A 17931-nucleotide genomic window follows, 5' to 3' on the forward strand; every position below is an offset into this window, starting at 1 on the left:
TTGACGCGTCAGAGCGCCTCTACAGTAACAGTCCAGCATTTGTTGCCACCCTACTTTGTGTTTTTGTCTTAATTCGATCATCCATTCAAAGTACGCACATTTGATTTATTATTTTTATTACTTTTTTTTTTTTAAAATGGATTACTTTGCAGTTATGCTAATCCGCTGTTTTTCTTTCCAGGGCATGGGATTGAGTGGTTTCTTGGGGCCCAATGTGTACTCGGAGGTCCCTGACGGTGGCTGGGGATGGGTGGTGGCTGTGGCATTTTTCTTGGTGGAGGTGTTCACCTATGGCACCATCAAAAGCTTTGGCATCTTCCTCCAGAACTTGATAGACGAGTTTGGAGAGACCAACAGTCGAGTCTCCTGGATTGTTTCCATTAGTGTGTTTGTCATGGCATTCAATGGTAAGCACATGTGTTGTTGCTATGTGGCTGCAGCTTTACAAAACTTAACATTACATGGATACAAAAATAACATTGAAATAATGAGAATCACTGTACCACTTAGCTCCTTTTGCCTCCATGATGACCAACCGCTTTGGCTTTCAACTTGTTGTCATGACTGGAGGACTGCTTATTACCTCTGGCACCATCGCCACCATCTTTACCAGCTCCATAAACCAAATCTACATCACCTACGGATTAGTTGCAGGTATTCATTTAGTCACTTTTTCACTACTTTTCCACTTCAAAAAAACTTTGCACACGATGCTGTTATTCTTTGAATTTCTTGTACATATTTTTTCAACTGTGCAGGCATGGGTTACTGTCTGACCTTCCTCCCCACGGTGACCATCCTTTCTCAGTATTTCAACCATCGGCGATCTCTGGCCACTGCTGTCGCTTCTACTGGAGAGTCCCTGTCAATGTTTGCTTTGGCACCAGGTGGGATGTTTTTTATAAAGATGCTTTAAAGACAAGTGTAAGTGACAGGGGCTAGAAAAAAGTGATTAATATTCCCAAATAATATCAAGAAAAGATTACAGTTTGCAACTGTTTCAAGATCACATTTTCATTTCATAAAAGCCAGATCTTGAACATTACATACTTAATACTCGTGCAGATTTGTTTGTAGACACTCATTGAATGCCTCTTCTTCCCTCTTAGCCTTTGCAGCATTGAGGGACCATATTGGCTGGAGAAATACGATGGCAGTATTAGGAGCTTTGCAAAGCGTCATCATCATCTGTGGCGCATTGCTTCGGCCGATAATTATTAAACCCAATGAGACGCTGAAACCAGAGGCTGACACCTTAACCTTAAAAGATCGGAGCACACATAATGACTATACAGAGGGCACAACTTCAGGGGTCTCTGTGACAAACAAGGCATTCTCTGATCAAAATACCTTCTGCAGTTTGACTAATGAGCTAACTACAGGCTCTGTGAGCACTGCAGACTCTGGTGTTCAGTCTCTAAATGACACTGACAGCGGCAAGCAACAGGAGACAGGTTTACCTCACAAAGAAGCAAAGGTGGAGATTGAACGGGAACAACTGGAAGAAAGCAAGGGAGAAATAAAAACACCTGAAAAAGAGGAAAAAACAAGCAGAGATGCAGGAAAACAAGCGATGAAAGAGGAACTAAACAATGCAGCTGACAAAAGGTTATCTGAAAACAATTCCAAACTCTTGGACTTCTCCATCCTCAAAGAGTGCAGCTTCATTTTCTATTCTCTCTTTGGACTGTTTGCCACTCTGGGCTTTTTCGCTCCACAGCTCTACATCATCCAGCTGAGTGAGAGTCGAGGAGTCGAAAAGGACCACGCGACCTACATGCTCTCCACCATAGCCGTAGCTGAAATCTTAGGCCGATTCTCTATTGGATGGATCCTCACACGGAGGCAGTTTAGGAAGAAGAAGCTTTTGGTGCTTTTAGCATGTGTGATTACACTGACTGTGGTGCTGGTGGGATTTACTTTGGTCACAGAGTTTTACGGCCTAGCTGTGTGCTGTGCTCTCTATGGGTTCTTCTTGGGAACTGTGGTGTGCACCCACATCCCTCTGCTGGCTGAGGATGATGTGGTGGGCATAGAGAGGATGACTTCAGCTGCTGGCGTCTACGTTTTCATCCAGAGCTTTGCTGGGCTGGCAGGACCACCACTTGGAGGTACTGAGGAATGACATGTTTACTGGAGATAACCTCCAGGATCAACTTTACTATAGATGATACAATATCTTAAAACAATATATATTTTAGTAGTGAAAAACACACATGTTCATTTATGGGATTTATGGGAATCTTATACTTGTAGTAACAACCCATAATCTTGCAAAATACACACACACCAAAAGTTTGAAGTGTGGCTGGATCATCCAGATCAGGATATTTGATTCAGTCCCTGCAGAGCATGACAAGACACAATGCAATTGCTTCCAGCCTTTGTTTAAGATGAGTACATAGACCTTTTGACAAGCTGGCTTGTTAGTTCTTACTTCTACCTCTATTCTCCTTTGCTCCTCAGGCATGCTGGTGGACATGACCCATAACTATGGATCAGCCTTCTACTCCTGTGCAGCTGGCATGGCTCTGAGTGCTTTGTTCCTGGGTTTGGTGAAGCCTGCTAAGAGAGGATTTTCGTGTATGAGGAGAAGACGCTCTGAAAGCAATGCAGCCCACAAGGAGGAGAGTGAAGAGCAAACTGAGGAGAAGAACTAGAGATCCAAATGATTTCTCTGACTTTGACACTAAGTGATGTAGAGGGTGTTTTACCTTTTAAGCTGATGTAAAATGAGAGTAATAAAGGGTTCAAGCCATAGAACGGTAGTTAAAGGCTAATGCTGATAAACTGTAACAGCATGAATACACTGAAGAGAAAAACGTTTACTAAGTGCTTAAGATCTGCCTTTGTAGGTCTGGTTTCTGAGAGCAATCTTAATAATTTTTAGACCACAGTATCTAAGTAATAATCGTGCCTTAATTACCTGATATACCAAACAGTGTTTTTAACAGTGTCAGTATTGCTACAATGAGTACCTTTAAATTATCTTTGAAGTAGCTTCATTTAGTCTTGCATTTAATGGATGGCAGTGGCAAAGGGTACACTCAGAGTGATTAAGCGTTAAGGGGATGTCTTAGTTTGACAGGAGACTTTAACACTGACGCTCAATAAAGTAATTACCTCAGTGATCAGTACAATAACGATAGCCAGACAAAATGTGATGCTAATGTAGCAGCAAGAACAATCAGTTGCACAGATCTTTGTTACACTGGTTATGGGAAATACCTGAAGCTCAGGAGTATTTGATTATATGTGTCTTACTTGCAATCAAATCAAACTGTCACTAAGTTAACGGTGCACTGCTATTTAATACGGGATGTCAACTCGCAAACAATTTTTGTATGAAAAACGTGTTTGTTCGTAATAAAGCAACACTGTGAAACAGACAGGTGAACGTGGTTTATTCTCTAAAACCCAGGAGACAAACTGACAACATGTTCATTCACTGAACACAACATTTATTTAAAAACATGCAAATTAATCCCAGAATGCACAGATACACTGACAGAAAAGGAATTTGCTGAGTTAGTCTTCCAAAACCTGTGAACCTATAAATGCTAACAGGCTATGATAAATCTTATATACATACTACATGTTTAATTGAATTTACATTGTGCAAACACAGGTTTTCAAAGTGCTACCATCATGTCATTAAGTAAAATGGACATGTTTAGTGCTTTAGTCTATGATTTTAAGTGCTTTCTAACCATCACAGTGCACTGGGGGCAATATTTTTCAGATTGAAGGAGCTGAGAATTAAACCACTGACCTTCTGATCAGTAGATGACCCACTCAACCACGCAAGATGCACATTACATATGGTTTTGGGTTTTAATCAGCACAGTTCAGTAGACTTTTTACAGTGGCTAGCCAATACTTAGACTTTGGATACATAGAATCTACTCTGAAAATCAAACAGCAACACAAATGTTAAGAACAGAAAAAAATTGGACAGAGGGTGTAAGAAAGCACTCTCAGGTACCTTCATCAAAACACCAAATGACGGAGGAGGTACGGCTTTCCATTACTCCAGTAGTGTTAGACCTGAAGAATGAAGATATAAACATTTTTGGGATCGTAAAAAGTGCTTGTATGACTGAGTGGATAAATGCAATTTATAAAGTGCTCAAACAGAGTAGAAAAGAACTATTCTTGATCCTTTTCCAGTATTTCCAAACACCTGCAGACCCAAAGCTTGGATGCATGAAAGGCTTCGGTGGGTTTTGTAAAGTGAGGTGCGGTATGACTGGCTGATGCCTTCACTGATGTTTGAGTCTGATCCTCATCCATCCAGTGAAGTAAGGCCTGATAAGCAGTAAAAAAAAAGAAAAAAAAAAAGGTTAACTGATGTTTATTATATTATTTTATGTTATTAACCCTCTCGAGGCAGGAGTTGCCGATTTGCAACAGTTAAAAACTAACAACCTGATTACCCCACATACATATTTTATGAGTTTTTATTTTTTTTGATAATTTTCCCCAAATATCAGATTTTTCCTGTAACTAAAACTTAATTTGAGCCTGAGAGGGTTAAAAATATAAATATTATAAAAATATTATAAATATTAAAAATAAATATTATTTATTTTTAAGATTTTTATTTTATTTTATGTATCTTTCCATTTTTCATTTTTTTATATGTATTTTCAATACTGCGTGGGAGATTCTTGCATTCTTGCTTTGACAGTGACTGTTACCAGATGCTTCATAAACAACAAATAAGTGCAGTGTAATGACATTTCCGCAAAACATGGAAAACAAAATAAAGTACGAGAAAAAAACGCCAAGTTAAAAATCAAGCCGGCACTGTGAAGCAGCCTGTGTGAAATATGTTTTTTACTATCTACTTGCTCAGGACATTGGGGTCAAAATTCAGTCTGATTTAAGGGCCCACTGTGAACTCAAGCATGTCAGGTAGGCTGAGGACACAGTGCAGCGCACAGATTTTGCTAGAAATCTGAAATAATCAATATTTTTTAACCCATGACCCCACATCAAATAAGTACCCAGATGAACTCTCACTATTCCAGCACAGAGTACACAAAGACTACATCTTTGTTAAAATAATAATGGCCTGATAAACTCCTTCCAATTAATGTCTTGCTGGTGCTGTATTTATTCAATAACCAAATAGTAAAGAGAGTAAAGGGATTAATATTGTAATTATCTCCTTGTCTTCAGCAATAAATGTGTCATTACCTTGTATCTTTCAGCTATATTGAAGCCGATTGCAAACTGCAGTTTGCGAAGGCAGATGGGACAAAAGTCCAAGGGCCTTCGATCAGACTCATCGAGGTGGTTGGAGCCTTGCATGACACAGCTCAACCACTGGCAATGTGAGATTCCAAACATGTGGCCGATCTCGTGAGTCATGGTCTGGAGCAGAGACATTAAAGTTACAATGAAGACTGAAAACAGACACAAGAGTGAAGGTTTACAAGGCTCTACGGAAATGAGTGCTTTGATAAGAAGTGTTGATACAAGTGGGCAGATCATGACCACTGGCAAACCAACAATAACTAAATACATTAAGTAAACTGAGATGTTTCTTAGTAACCTTGCAGGATCGAAGCAGCAGAGTGCTGGTGATCGGTGGAGTGTAATAGCCGTCAAACACAGAATAATCCTCCTGCCTTGGCTGAAGATGCTTCTTCAGCCTCCCAGCATAACTTCTCTTATAGAAGTTGTCATCATATCTGGCAAAACTGAAAACGCCCATTCCTGTACACATTTAGGAAAAATTTGAGCACAGGAAGCTATCTCCCCTCTAATGTATTTCACTTTAGCACTATCTAGTGGCTACTCAGTCACATTACATCACACAAAAAACTAAGCATCTCCTCCCCAATGCTCATGGAACAAATTGCATCAAGATGGATTTGTGTTTGAATAACCTAGTGCTTTGCTTTTAGAAACCTCACCCTCTGTCAGAGAAGCTTGTCCAAAGACAAAGTTCCATGAATCTTTGGGGTAGAGGTCAATCATTGTGATTCCAACAATACAAAAAGCATCTTTTGGTTTCCTCTTCTTCAGAAATTGTAGCAGATCGCCTTAATTTAAAGAGAAAAACAGTACTGACAAAGAAAATTGCACCAACCCAGAATGACACTGCAAGGAAAATGTCCAAAGTCACTAACTGATATGGAAAATTGTTAAATGTAGGTTTTAAAGAAAAGTCATTACCAGTGAGAATTTGAAGGTTGTAAGAGTTACTGTTAACCCTGAAAGAGCACTTTGTTTCAGACATTGCAACTGCTGGAAGCAACTTCACAGAAAGCCCATAGAAGAAGGCTTGGCAGTAATCTCGCAGCCACTCCACATACCGGTCTGTCTGGGCAGCAACTTCTCCAAAAGAACCTACAACAAACGAAGTGCAGAATTAAGCCTAAGCAACCAAGTTGCATGCTGAATTTTGAGGACACACCCTTTTGTTCCACACACTAGACATACTTTACCCATTTGTAATGCCCCAAATTAACTGACTATAGTTTTTTCTTTCTTATTTTTTCTTCTCATGCTCTCTATGTCCACTGCTAAGGGCATCAACTGAAAGCAACTGAATCCTGTGAGAAACATTTCACAACTACCCACACATACTCTGCTAGACCTGAGAGATATAGAGATTCTAAGTACACAATATGCAAATATGCACACCTATGGTTTGAATATAAATAGTACTCTGGCTTTCATTTGGGGTCTTGCGATAAGGCTTTCTGTAGAAGGCCTCAAAGTCTTCAGGCTCCTCGGGGTGAGCAAGGATCCAGTCAGAGTCAGAGTGCACGGTGATGAGTTGGAAAAGGGAACCCGGCTGCCCTGCGTGGAATCCTTCCTCCAGAAGGCGCTTTTCTTCTTTTGTGTACTTACTGTAAACCTTAGTTAAATACTGAGAATTGGAGACCAAAGCTGTTTGGAGTTTCTCTGGAGTGTACTGGATCACCTTCATCTGCAGGAGAAATGCATTGCATTAACTTGATTACCCTGCAGACTAGACACTGTTTTTCCCTATCTTTTCCCCCCTCTATCACATGAATTGTGAATTCTTTTTATTCCTTTACATGGATGTCTTGCCCTCTTTGGATGCATGCGGCAAGGAAAAGTTTGAGATTTTGAGAAATGTATTTGTAAATGTTTTTGCTTTCTTGCCGAGAGTTAGATAGGAGGACTGATCCACTCTAGTGTTTTGTGATAAACATTAAGCCACCAAGAGATCAGAGTAAGCTAAACTAAAATTAAAGGGAAGTGACTGCACCTGGCCAAAACAATTACAGTTACGGTCCGACTACTTTGGATTCTCTGAAGGGAGGTACTGTGTGTAAAATGGCTGTACTTCCTGAACAGTTATTCTAAATCTTTTGTCAAACCCCTTGAATATAAAAGCTAAATACTTATGCACTAATTGTAGGCTAATTATATCAGGTCAGTCCAGTTCTGTCGGCAGCTAAATAGGAGACTGGAAGGAGAGAAAACCATTATCACACATTAATATTAAAAGAAGCTACATTACATTACAGTAAATATAAACTCACTAGCTAGCTTAATGCTACATGATATTTTCTAAAGAATAGTTAGCAAACGCGTTTTTTTACTTTTGTTCGATACACAATAAAAAACACTTAAAAGTACAAATAAGGCAAATGGATCAATGGGGAAGGATACAATAATGAGAAAATACCTTAATCGACACCTCTATTTGTTCACACAGGAAGCTATATTTACGTCATGTAAACAGAGGGGCGGGGCTAAAGAAAAAAGAAAGCTCGCTGTCGCGATTGTCTTCCAAAAGACTTCGGAGTATCGCGTATTGTAGTGCAGACATTAAAATCGGATTTATCGTAAACTTGCCGGTCTGGTTTCTCGTAGCGGACTGTTGCAAACTAAAGAGAACAATTCAACACGCTTATTGGCAAGTAGACGTCATACGAAAGCGGAAGAACTTTCGGTTAGTGCAGCTAAAGTTAGCTAGATAAGTGGCTACTCAAACTGTAGCAGGTAGCAGCTAGCGGGCTAGCTTGCTTCTTTGCTGTCATGACCGGGGCTCCTCGAGATTTCACAGCGTAAACGAGAATACCTAGCAACTTGCTTGTTAGCTTTTAGTCGTTCGGCTAAATTTGTGGCCCCGCCGAGACGCTGGCAGAGCGGAGATTTTTTGCTTTCCTGTGGCTACCGGTGCTTCTTCAGCCGGCTGAAGATAGCTCATTTTACACACCCTGGACTTCCCAGTGAAATGAGAGAGAGCAGCATTGCCAAAGCATTTAAATAAGACATCTTAACCCGGCTGACAAGGAGTGTCAACCTTTCTGTTTGCCAAAAATAAGCATCCGATAAGACTGGAGAAATGCTTACTGACAGCAGGTAAAGACGAGAACATACATTTCATAATTTTTCACAATTATTTATTATAGCATCATCATCATATGGAAAATACACTGAGCGATTATGTCATTGTAATTCAATGTTATGACTAAGTCACATTTTGCAGGCATCCAAGTTCTAGTCATATAATTCATAGCTTCATACAGACCCCAGCAAAGCTGTGTAAGTCTGTATGGTCTCATAGTACCAGTGCCACATGCCTGTTCATATAACTGCTTCAGTCTGTGTTGCTATTTTTGGTTCCTCTTCATGTACTCTCTTTCTGATACTCTTGGCTTCCTCTGCCCAATCTCTCTCCCCCTCCCTGCATCATTTCTGTCACACAATCTCTCTGTTCCTTGCATCGCTGTTTTGTACAGGAAAAGGCACCATAGCTGCGACAGCGAGGAAGACCAACAGCTGAGACCTCAGGCCAAGAGGTCAGGAGGGGGTCCCTCGTTGCTTGTATCAGATTTGGACTCAGAGGTGAGACACATACATAGATTGTGGATTTGCTCCTGATTGTCTATAAAAGTTGACGTCTTTTACCTTATAATGTAAATCTTGCTGCATTTTTGCAAATAGAGCACATGTCTTGGGATCACATACATTGTGCCGCTGTCAGAAAGAGCTCAGACCGTCTTTATTCACAGGCTGTGCATCCATCTGTGAAGCTGCTGTTCAGACTCCAACTCTGTTCTGTGTTTGCAGTCTTCCAGCAGTGACAGCAGCAATGGGATCAGCAGTCCAGAGAGAGCAATAGTGGCCACCACCAGACCATGCATACACAGCCAAAACAGCTGCAGGACCCAGGACCCCGTCAGCCCAAAGCCCGAAGTCTCTGCCAGCTCCTTGCAGCACGGTTTCCATGGTGACGGAAGAAGTGTTTCATATGACTACATCAACAGAGTCCTGAGGGAGGCGCACTTCAGCAGTCTGCAGACCAGAGGACGACCAGGGTCGACATGACCGTGACCTCCGGCCCTCGCCCGACCTTGCCTCCTGACCATTTTGTCCCTCACCCATCAGTGTCAACACTGCTGGCATGATGGAGCCTCCCAGAAAGCCTCAATAACACCATGGGGTCAGGTGTAAGGCGATGATGTGTAGGGAATAGGGTTGCAACAGTATGAGATTTTCACTGTCTCTGAAAATATCATGGTATTACAAAGTTCTTGTCATTATTATTATTAATAACAACTCTTAAAGTATTTTTTATTGATTGACATGTACGTGGTATGATAACTTTCAGTTGTCGTACCATTGCACACGACATATTATGAAAACAGCATACAGCTGCAACCCCACTGGGGAGGTTTATGGATCCTGAGCTCATCCCCACCTCAACATGTACCATTTGTCAAGATCATAAGCACATCCGCCTTTCCATGGCCCAGCCACTGTGGTTTTCTGTGCAGTATCGATGTGTACGTGTGGATTTGTGTGTATGTGTGTGTGTATGCATGCACCCCGTGCACTTTATGAAGAGGTCTCCTTCTCTTTACATGCGTGCGTTGATGCGTGGACATTTTCATTGGTGCTAATCACAAGAAAAGTGTGATGATGATGATGATCCAAAGTGCTTGCAGAACTAAATAAAGCTAAGCACTTTACTCTGTAAGTCTTTCTGTTTACTCTTGACTGGGACAGTCGGTCGCTTGTTTCCATCAGAGAAGTGGGAGTTATTGTGATCCCATATGGAGAAGGCCAATGGATTCACTCCTAAGGAGCACGATCAATACAATCCATTAAAGAATATTTTAGGCTTTGTTTTCTCTAACCAAAGCTATAAAGTTAGAGCATGCTACTTTTTGCAGTCACTGGCTAAATGAATCTAAAATGTCTAGATGTGGTTGGTCAGTGGGTTTAAGAGGATGGAACAGAGATCCTCATAGACTTTTTGGCTGAAATCCAACCTTAGATTAAACCCTGGCTAATTATAGGTCCATAAGAAGGCACTGTGGAAAGTGCAGGTCAGGCAGCAGTCCGCTCGGCACTGCACTTCTAACAAAAACAGACTCTTTAAAATAATTTAGAACCCAGTGTTTACTTGTTCCACATTTTCCACATTGTGTATCTGTGTGTCATAAGCCTGTCAGCCATACTTGTTTATGGGTGGTTTAATATGACCAGTACACTGTGTTTGGAATAAAATGAAATGTAAAAGTGATTCATATGTAATTTCCCTGAATCATTTGAAATAAAGTGTTGCCAAAAGTGATGTGTGTAAACATGTCGGATAAAAAAAACCCCAAATCACATCAAGACTACGTAGTGGTTAGTGCTGTGACAAAAATACAGCATGCTTTATTGTCCTGCATGTTGAACAGCTTGGCTATTGTTCACTGAACTGAAACACATCAGTGGCGTTCATTATAGTACAATTACGCTGAATTACGATTTAGGCGTGTAGTTTGAACTACATTCCACTGCAATAAATATGTAAGTGAAACAATGAAGGCAAACCTTTGCTGAAATGAGAAATCCTTTATGACTGCTTACATATAATCAAACAGTCGAGACATTAGTTATGCACACACAATAACCCAAAAATATTAATTCCCCCGAGTTTTTTTTTTTTAAATCATGCACTCTACAAGTCTCATTTTAGTCAACAGAGCAGACATAATAAATAAATTTCTAAATTTACACTTGGAACATTTACAATGACTTAATAGCTTAGTACCAAAAATAATGGAAGACAACTCTCTTTTGATTTGAGTTCATAAGAAAAGCGACTGTAGTGCAAATTTCAAACAGAGGTTCTCCCCCTCAGAGGTTCAGGCCGTGCTGCAGAGGTGGAAGTTGTTACATAAAAGAAATCCTGAGAGAAAGCAACCACCAGTGTGCCCCGCAAAGCCAAAACGCAGTAACTGCGTACTTTATTAGATTTAAATTTAGGCCTAAATCTGTCATTTTACTATTTAAACATTATGATTTCACAGAAGTGTCATTTTTAGGGAAAAATGGGAAAGTAGCAGGGTGGGAGCATTTTGTTTGTAAATGATGCAGGAACTAAAACTGGTGCTGCTGAAGACTAGCCTCGCTCAGACTTTGGTTTGGACTTTTATTTGATCAGCCTTCCAGATATTGAATAAGCCTTTTCATAAACCATGAATTTTTTCAACAGAAGTATTTATTCATTAGTTCTTTTTCCCCCTCAGCCTATGCTTAACACATGTCAAGACTGTGTTTTCCTTGCACTCTGTAGAAAGGGGACCCATTATGTTCTTTATTTGCTTATACAGATGGTGGAAGTTTCAAATAATGAGGTCAGTGTTTGCTCAAGTAATCCTTGTAAACTAAAAGCTCAGGCTTCAGATCGAAACATTTTTTTCCTACCCGTCTCTGTATGACATCAGTGAGAGCAGATATCCCTAATGAGACCATCTCAGGTACACCGATCTGGCCATGAGCACAGAAGAGTAAAAGACAGCTCGTTTCTGATGGTAAGGATGAACTGATGAGCTGCACTGAGGCCCACTATGACATAAATAAATGTGATTTTGAACTGTAATGTCATGCAAAGCAGCACAAGAGTCTTGGATTAAAGATACGGAGGTGGAAAAACAGCATAAGTCGTCCCCCTTAACAATTTGTAACGTTTATTTTAGAAAACGTTACAAAGATCTCTCATTTCATGGTTTCTGCAGTTATTGTCCTGTGACTTTGTAAGGCAGAGTAAAGACCTCTTATTCAAGACAACTTCAGTCATTAAATACTTTTAAAATACACTGCAGCAGACAAAGACCTGTCTTTAATGAGACAAACCATCCATAGACGGACATGATCTGCAGGCTCTATTTATGAGTCCCAAATCTCTCTCTTGGCCCAATTTGCTGTTTAAAAACAGTTTCTGAAGAGGCACACAGATAAGAAAAGAAAACTGAATTAGAATCTGCTATCCACTTACAACTTAACTGGTTGGATCTTGGTTTGGAACATTAAACAGGTTTCCAAAAGGATCAACGCATGATGACATCATTGGTTTAAAGTAGAACAGCTCTAAACGGTTGCCTGCAATCAAAAGTTGAGAAAGGAGAAAGCTGATACTGACTGGCTGCAATTAGATGCAGAGGAACTGCAAACTGAGGGAGCATCCTCACTGGTTTTACTGGTGATAGACGAGTTCACTGAACAATCGGACTTATGCACAGCGTCCATCTCCTTTATCCTGTCGTCTATTTTGTCCTCCACTTCTTCATGTGATGTTTCACTGTTACACAGCGGCCTTCCTTTGGTCACCAGCTCCATGCCACTGAACAGAGACAGTCTGCTCTGGGGGTGTGGCTTACTCTGAGGTTCACATGAAGCAAGGGTGCTTTTATCTTGAACAGACTCTGAATCTTCAGCATGCAGTCTCACCTCGGCTGTCCTTACTGGTTGGACCTGATCTTCTGCTAATTCGTGGCTCTGAGCCAGATCCTGACTAGGAGGGGGAGATGGGTGCTTTGGTGGTTGAGTGACGCCTGCAGATGAAGTGTCCGGCTGTTGAAGTTTGAAACTGTCAAACAAGTGCGTTGGCAGTAAATTGCTGTTAGAGGTGTGAAGCTGATTCACTGTTGCCTTATGGCTGCTGTTCACTGCATCCTGCCTGGTAGCATGCAGAGATCCACCCATCAAAGCCTCAAACTGTCGCAAGATCTAGTCAGAGGAGATATGCAGATAAAAAAAAAAAAGCACAAATAAGTATTATTGGGTTTACTACTTGTCCTTAAGTGTAGCTCTCGCCCTCTGCTTTGTTTACCTTGGTGGCTTTGTTTGCCACTGGTCCTGGAGGGCCCTCGCTCAGCTGGCGAAGTCTGTGCTGTGTGGCTCCAAACATTTGTTCCAAAGAGAGGAGGTCAGAGGTCATCAGAGATGCGACAGCACACAGTGCCCGCTGCAAGAGTAGACAAACAACACTATAATCAGAGTAAAGGTGAAACAAAGAATTCTGATTTTCGATGTCTTCTCATTGTTACCATCTTAATGGTGTAAGAAGGATCTTGAAGCTTGCAAGACAGCAACTCCACCACAACCTCACAGTTAAGAATGGAGCACCTGACAGAGTTAAAAAAAAAAAGAAGAAAAAAAAAAGACTGAAATTGTGACACAATTCCCAACAATTTACTGCATCACAAAAACCAAAACAACCAATAAAAAACTTAAAGTAGAATAGTTGAATTAAATAAAAATAACACAAAAGCAGGAGCAATATATATATATATATATAATAAAATGAAAAAAGCTCAATTAATAATATTAAAAAAGGCAACTGAATACAATCAGAAGTTTAATTAAAAAAACTAATTAAAAATGAGAAACCAGCTCATAGAAAAGAACCAGCCCAGGCTGTTGTGTTTCAATGGGATTTTGGTGCACTGACTCTTTGATGAAGTGTTGGCTCTCCTCTCTGGAAAGGAAAACTTTGGAGCCTTCAGTCAGTTTATTGATGAGTGCCATCTCCTGACCACAATCCCCTAGCTGCAAGGCCTCCACCCTGGAAACCACACAAAGTATAAGAGGAAAATAACAAAGAAAACACAGGTTTTTTGTGCTTATAATGCTCAGGAACATGACTTATTGCATAGAAAACCTAACAATCCTGGCAAGAATTTTATTCTTAAGTGACCAGTAAACATTAAACTATACAAACTGCACACAGAACATTTGGAGATTATGCTACAAGCTCCTAAATGTGACTGCACTGGAATAAAAACAGCTGGTTTAACAAACTAAAGCCCTCTTCAAACATGAACAATTTTCTGAAGTTTCCTTTTCTCATGTGTCACACAACAGGAGATTAAATGCACTGTCACTGTACAGGCATTGGGTAAAGTCTGTTTAAAATCCAGTACCTGCTCTCAGCTAATGCATTAAAAAGAAGAAAAAAAAAAAAGGCTTGAGCGCATGATGTGTTAAAAAGGTTAAACTTTTTTGACACTGACCGATCTGATAGGTCCCCACTGCTCTCTCTGCTGGCCCCTGATTGGCTTCCTGTGCCAGCTGACTTGCTGCCCACCGACGCCCTGCTATTGGCAGCGATGTCCTGAGAGGAGTTGTGAGAGGAGCTGTTGCCACTGTCCGTCTCTTCCCAGCCACCTCCTACCTGCCCCGGACACCACTTAGTCACTGGTGAAGTGAAGACACATGAGGAAAACCTTAATTTATAAACATCTGTTCGCTACTAAGGCTTCAGTTTATAATTTTTCTCAATCTTGCCTCAATAAAATGCGTAATTGTGCCAGCTTCATTTCTGACCTTTCGGTCTACAAGCAGGCAGATTATAGGCACACGCTGGCACAGCCACCTCTATGGGTGCAGAAGGCGCCACCACGGCCCGGTAATGGTTGTCATGGAGACGGATCCCCTGATGCTCAGTAGGGGGAAGGACAGCGCTCGCCACCACCTCAGCTGCTTTCTGAATCTTATCCAGAAGTGAGTCGCTGCCTGCTGGAAGGCACAGGTCCAGAAATTTACACATGCAGTAAGTTTGATTTGTATGTACTGTGCAGCTCGGCTTCCCTCACCTGTCCCCTGCTTTCTTGGACTGTATCCAAAACCCTGCATTCCTGATCTGTGGGAAGTGGCCGATCCCATACCTAAAGAGAATGAAACAAATTAACTATTGTACACACAATGCAATTTAATGACTACTTCTTTCATCCCATCTACAGATACCCATTCTCTTCTATTACTTGTTTATTACATGGAGCTAAAGTCAAACCTGGTAGCAAAGTGATGTACAATAGTTTGGCATACAGGACGTAGTACATATATTTGGGTCTTTAAGTCTTTAAAGCTTATATCTTTCATCAGGAAAATTATACTTTCTAATTCATTTTTGAGTTATCACTTTCACAAACTTTGGTGTCCACGTCACCCGCCCGCCTGCCCATCTTTGAAAGATGAGTGCCGTTTATGGTCATAATCAATGTGTGTTAGCACTTACCCATTGTCGGGGGGGCAAGGTTAAGTGAAGAAATACTGTTTTTGGAGGGAATGACATCTGTGAAAAGTAAGCGGGCCACTTCCTGTAAATGGATGAACAGCAAAGAAAAAAAGTTCTTATTCAAGCCACCTTCCCTTTCTGTGTAACTAACTATACAAAACAACCCATGTCGTACCTGTGCTGTATTCCTCACTTTCTCATATAATGCTGTGCCATGGATGGGATCAGGAGGGCCGCTGTAAACTTATCAAATAAAAATTACCCAAAGTGAATATTTATGAACGATGGCAGCAGCAAAATAATGAAAGTTGAACGCACAAATGAGAAAAATCTAACCGGATGCTTGCTGGATGAAGGTGGAGTTCCTTCTGAGTTCTGTGAGGAAATGGTTGGACCCATGACCACAGAGGTGGACAAAGATCTTCAGCACCTGATACACCAGAAGCAAGAACAGAACCCACACTTACTCATAAACTGCAATCAGCAATGTACAGGTCCTTTAAAGAGACAGAAACAGTAGCAAAAGGAATTCTCTCACCTTCAGTTTGACATGACAGGACTCCACTTGTAGCCTCTCCAGGAGGTATTCCAACAAACACTGACCACAACCTGAAGACTCATGAGAGATTTCTACAGTGTGCTTAGAATTAAGGATATAACACTTCATCACACAGGAATTACTATTCCCATGGTTTAGCGGGTATAAACATTTGACTGATAACCCACGTGAGACCTTTTCTTCACACACACAAAAAATATCATTTTAACCTATCTTATCCTAGCCATGCTCAAGGTATGTACCCATCAGTGATTATGTAAAGTCATGGCCACAGCCTACTTATACAGCTCTAAGATGCAAAAGAGGCCAGCAGGAGTAGGAACTTTTTGCAGATCAACAGCAGAAGCAGCTAAAGGATACTTCCAATCTCCTGGAAAAGGTAGCCAGGACAGGGGTTTTCATCATCTGCTGTAGCCTTCATCAGGGTGGGCACCTTGGATAGTTAGACGAAATTGTGGTTTACCACTTCAGTTGACCGCAAACTGACCCTTAAACCAGTGTGCAGCATTAAGTTTTAACGAAACAACCTGACACGTCCAGTGAAACACAGAAAGTAAAAAGCCAAAAAATGTTGGTTAAGGTTGTTAGCTAGCAGGCTAAAAGAAAGCTATGGTTTCGCAAAAGCTAATAGATTTAAATAAGTACGTCAACGCTACGTGACATTTAACATGTTCGTTTCTGCTTCTCTGTGTTCTTTTTTTAAAAAAAAAAATAACGACTGTCGATATTACTTACTTTCTGAAGAAAGGCTAATCGTTCCATAAATGTTGCCATGATTTAGCAGTCCCAGCTGCGGGTTACTCATCTTCCTTCGAGGTGTACGACGGAAAGGCGGGGCTTGAGGTGACCGCTAGCCAATAACAAAACACTAAGCAGCAATCCTCGATTCTATTGGCGTTCTGGTTAAACCAGGAGTTGAAAGATGACGAATCAACCTTCAGAAATGGTTTGACTGACAAGGAAATGAACGAATCATAGTTCAGAATTTTTATGGGCGTAAACAGTCGTCAACATGGCGCTGCCCAGGGTTTTCACCGGAGCTCCGTCTGTTAGTTGTATGATAAAAATAATTTCGGTTCTTTTGAGTTGTCAGAGAGTTTAAGAAACTATTTGACACGAAAATATTGCTGCTTCGTTTTTTTTAATCGTTGATTTTAAAAATTACCAGATATTAAAACAAATCTATTTACGCCTGAACAGCACCATGTCTGGGTCAAATGTCTGGAGTCGCACTAGGGAGAAAATGAGACTTTTCCCGGAACTTTTTGCACAGTGTGCGAACGAGGTAAGTACATGATGGAAAAATACTGCTTGGTAGATTATCCTTTGAACGGGTTCAACTCTGGAACCTCTCTTCTTCTCATTAGATATGATTACACTTAGCCGCCTCTCCTATCAAAGCCAGCTGCCATCTCTACAGCAGCTCCCAGTAGGGGACATCCAAAATATTTCCACATTTAAGCTTTTAACAATATACACGTGCTGCCATGCACTTTATTATCTCAAGATGTAGTTTACAAAAAGACATGCCAGTTAATTATTCTTTAAAGCACACATAAGTACTTGTTTGTATTTTAGTATTATTTTTTATTACTAGATTTACCTAGTTAACATATTAGAACATGGTTTAGCTTCTGGTGAATTTTTGGCAATAAAGTTAATGTGCCAATTCTTAATAAACAAAACAGTGGAAATTAAGTTAATAAAAATGGGTACATTTGTTAATAAAACATTGGTCCAAATAATTAAAGTAATGCAGGTATTTATTACATTGACATGGACAAATGTGCTTCCTGTGAAGTTTTAATTTATGTGTTATTCAGGCAGCAGTGTATGGAAAGTGTGTAGCTGCTACCACAACAGGCACACAGGAGCTGAGGAAGGATCTGTGTGCCAAAGAGTTTGAAGCACTGAAGATCTGCTTTACCAATGCAGTAAGTGCCAGTGTCAGCAACTGTCACACTGAAAGTTCTGTTTAATGTTATCCATTTACCTATTTATATATTTGTTTTTATTACAGGCCAAAAAAAGAGCCAGATGAATGGAAATCATCCAGGCTTATCTGGACCAATCTCAAGAAGAC

At 40.6% G+C, this 17931-nt stretch overlaps 5 protein-coding genes across 7 annotated transcripts; 3 read left to right on the forward strand and 2 right to left on the reverse strand.

Moving 5' to 3' along the window:
• The first annotated feature begins 184 nt into the window (after positions 1-184).
• On the forward strand, positions 185-3325 carry LOC134632714 (monocarboxylate transporter 7-like). The gene is made up of 5 exons (XM_063481465.2): positions 185-407; positions 511-654; positions 759-887; positions 1110-2111; positions 2467-3325. The coding sequence occupies exons 1-5, from the start codon at positions 185-187 to the stop codon at positions 2658-2660; spliced, it is 1692 nt and encodes a 563-aa protein (XP_063337535.2). The 3' UTR covers positions 2661-3325.
• A 55-nt stretch (positions 3326-3380) lies between these two features.
• On the reverse strand, positions 3381-7773 carry LOC134632717 (archaemetzincin-2). The gene is made up of 7 exons (XM_063481469.1): positions 7676-7773; positions 6658-6946; positions 6187-6360; positions 5925-6053; positions 5561-5724; positions 5203-5379; positions 3381-4308 (listed from the first exon to the last, which is right to left on the reverse strand). The coding sequence occupies exons 2-7, from the start codon at positions 6944-6946 to the stop codon at positions 4150-4152; spliced, it is 1092 nt and encodes a 363-aa protein (XP_063337539.1). The 5' UTR covers positions 7676-7773; the 3' UTR covers positions 3381-4149.
• On the forward strand, positions 7757-10544 carry si:dkey-21c1.1 (uncharacterized protein LOC100150256 homolog). The gene is made up of 3 exons (XM_063481470.1): positions 7757-8355; positions 8736-8841; positions 9067-10544. Exons 1-3 carry the CDS (start codon positions 8339-8341, stop codon positions 9322-9324), a joined length of 381 nt encoding a protein of 126 aa, XP_063337540.1. The 5' UTR covers positions 7757-8338; the 3' UTR covers positions 9325-10544.
• Positions 10545-10646: 102 nt separating this feature from the next.
• On the reverse strand, positions 10647-16671 carry tepsin (TEPSIN adaptor related protein complex 4 accessory protein). 3 transcript variants are annotated; one of them, XM_063481467.1, is made up of 13 exons: positions 16584-16671; positions 16209-16281; positions 15828-15919; positions 15626-15719; positions 15465-15532; positions 15290-15371; positions 14868-14939; positions 14599-14787; positions 14286-14469; positions 13724-13837; positions 13320-13398; positions 13103-13237; positions 10647-12999 (listed from the first exon to the last, which is right to left on the reverse strand). In XM_063481467.1, exons 1-13 carry the CDS (start codon positions 16620-16622, stop codon positions 12379-12381), a joined length of 1842 nt encoding a protein of 613 aa, XP_063337537.1. In that variant the 5' UTR covers positions 16623-16671; the 3' UTR covers positions 10647-12378. The 3 variants fall into 3 exon arrangements, with proteins under 3 accessions (XP_063337537.1, XP_063337536.1, XP_063337538.1); XM_063481466.1 differs by having other exon boundaries at positions 14599-14790; XM_063481468.1 differs by having other exon boundaries at positions 14599-14790; positions 16209-16336.
• A 182-nt stretch (positions 16672-16853) lies between these two features.
• Positions 16854-17827, forward strand: ndufaf8 (NADH:ubiquinone oxidoreductase complex assembly factor 8). Its single transcript, XM_063481863.1, has 2 exons — positions 16854-17133; positions 17672-17827. Exons 1-2 carry the CDS (start codon positions 17053-17055, stop codon positions 17825-17827), a joined length of 237 nt encoding a protein of 78 aa, XP_063337933.1. The 5' UTR covers positions 16854-17052.
• Positions 17828-17931: the final 104 nt, after the last annotated feature.

The sequence above is a fragment of the Pelmatolapia mariae genome, linkage group LG8 (assembly GCF_036321145.2).
Source record: "Pelmatolapia mariae isolate MD_Pm_ZW linkage group LG8, Pm_UMD_F_2, whole genome shotgun sequence".
NCBI classification, from domain to species: domain Eukaryota; kingdom Metazoa; phylum Chordata; class Actinopteri; order Cichliformes; family Cichlidae; genus Pelmatolapia; species Pelmatolapia mariae.

Excerpts from the sequence above, each read along its gene's own strand:
- LOC134632714 (XM_063481465.2), top strand. The coding sequence starts at position 185 with ATGGGATTGAGTGGTTTCTTGGGGCCCAATGTGTACTCGGAGGTCCCT. Across the intron at positions 408-510 it reads GTTTGTCATGGCATTCAATG|CTCCTTTTGCCTCCATGATG; the intron begins GTAAGCACATGT and ends TGTACCACTTAG. Across the intron at positions 2,112-2,466 it reads GGCAGGACCACCACTTGGAG|GCATGCTGGTGGACATGACC; the intron begins GTACTGAGGAAT and ends TTTGCTCCTCAG.
- LOC134632717 (XM_063481469.1), bottom strand. The coding sequence starts at position 6,946 with ATGAAGGTGATCCAGTACACTCCAGAGAAACTCCAAACAGCTTTGGTC. Across the intron at positions 6,054-6,186 it reads CAACCTTCAAATTCTCACTG|GCGATCTGCTACAATTTCTG; the intron begins GTAATGACTTTT and ends CTTTAAATTAAG. Across the intron at positions 5,725-5,924 it reads ACAAGCTTCTCTGACAGAGG|GAATGGGCGTTTTCAGTTTT; the intron begins GTGAGGTTTCTA and ends AAATGTGTACAG.
- si:dkey-21c1.1 (XM_063481470.1), top strand. Across the intron at positions 8,842-9,066 it reads TATCAGATTTGGACTCAGAG|TCTTCCAGCAGTGACAGCAG; the intron begins GTGAGACACATA and ends CTGTGTTTGCAG.
- tepsin (XM_063481466.1), bottom strand. The coding sequence starts at position 16,622 with ATGGCAACATTTATGGAACGATTAGCCTTTCTTCAGAAA. Across the intron at positions 15,720-15,827 it reads CCTGTCATGTCAAACTGAAG|GTGCTGAAGATCTTTGTCCA; the intron begins GTGAGAGAATTC and ends CTGGTGTATCAG. Across the intron at positions 13,399-13,723 it reads AGCCAACACTTCATCAAAGA|GTGCTCCATTCTTAACTGTG; the intron begins GTCAGTGCACCA and ends TAACTCTGTCAG.
- ndufaf8 (XM_063481863.1), top strand. The coding sequence starts at position 17,053 with ATGTCTGGGTCAAATGTCTGGAGTCGCACTAGGGAGAAAATGAGACTT. Across the intron at positions 17,134-17,671 it reads TTGCACAGTGTGCGAACGAG|GCAGCAGTGTATGGAAAGTG; the intron begins GTAAGTACATGA and ends TGTGTTATTCAG.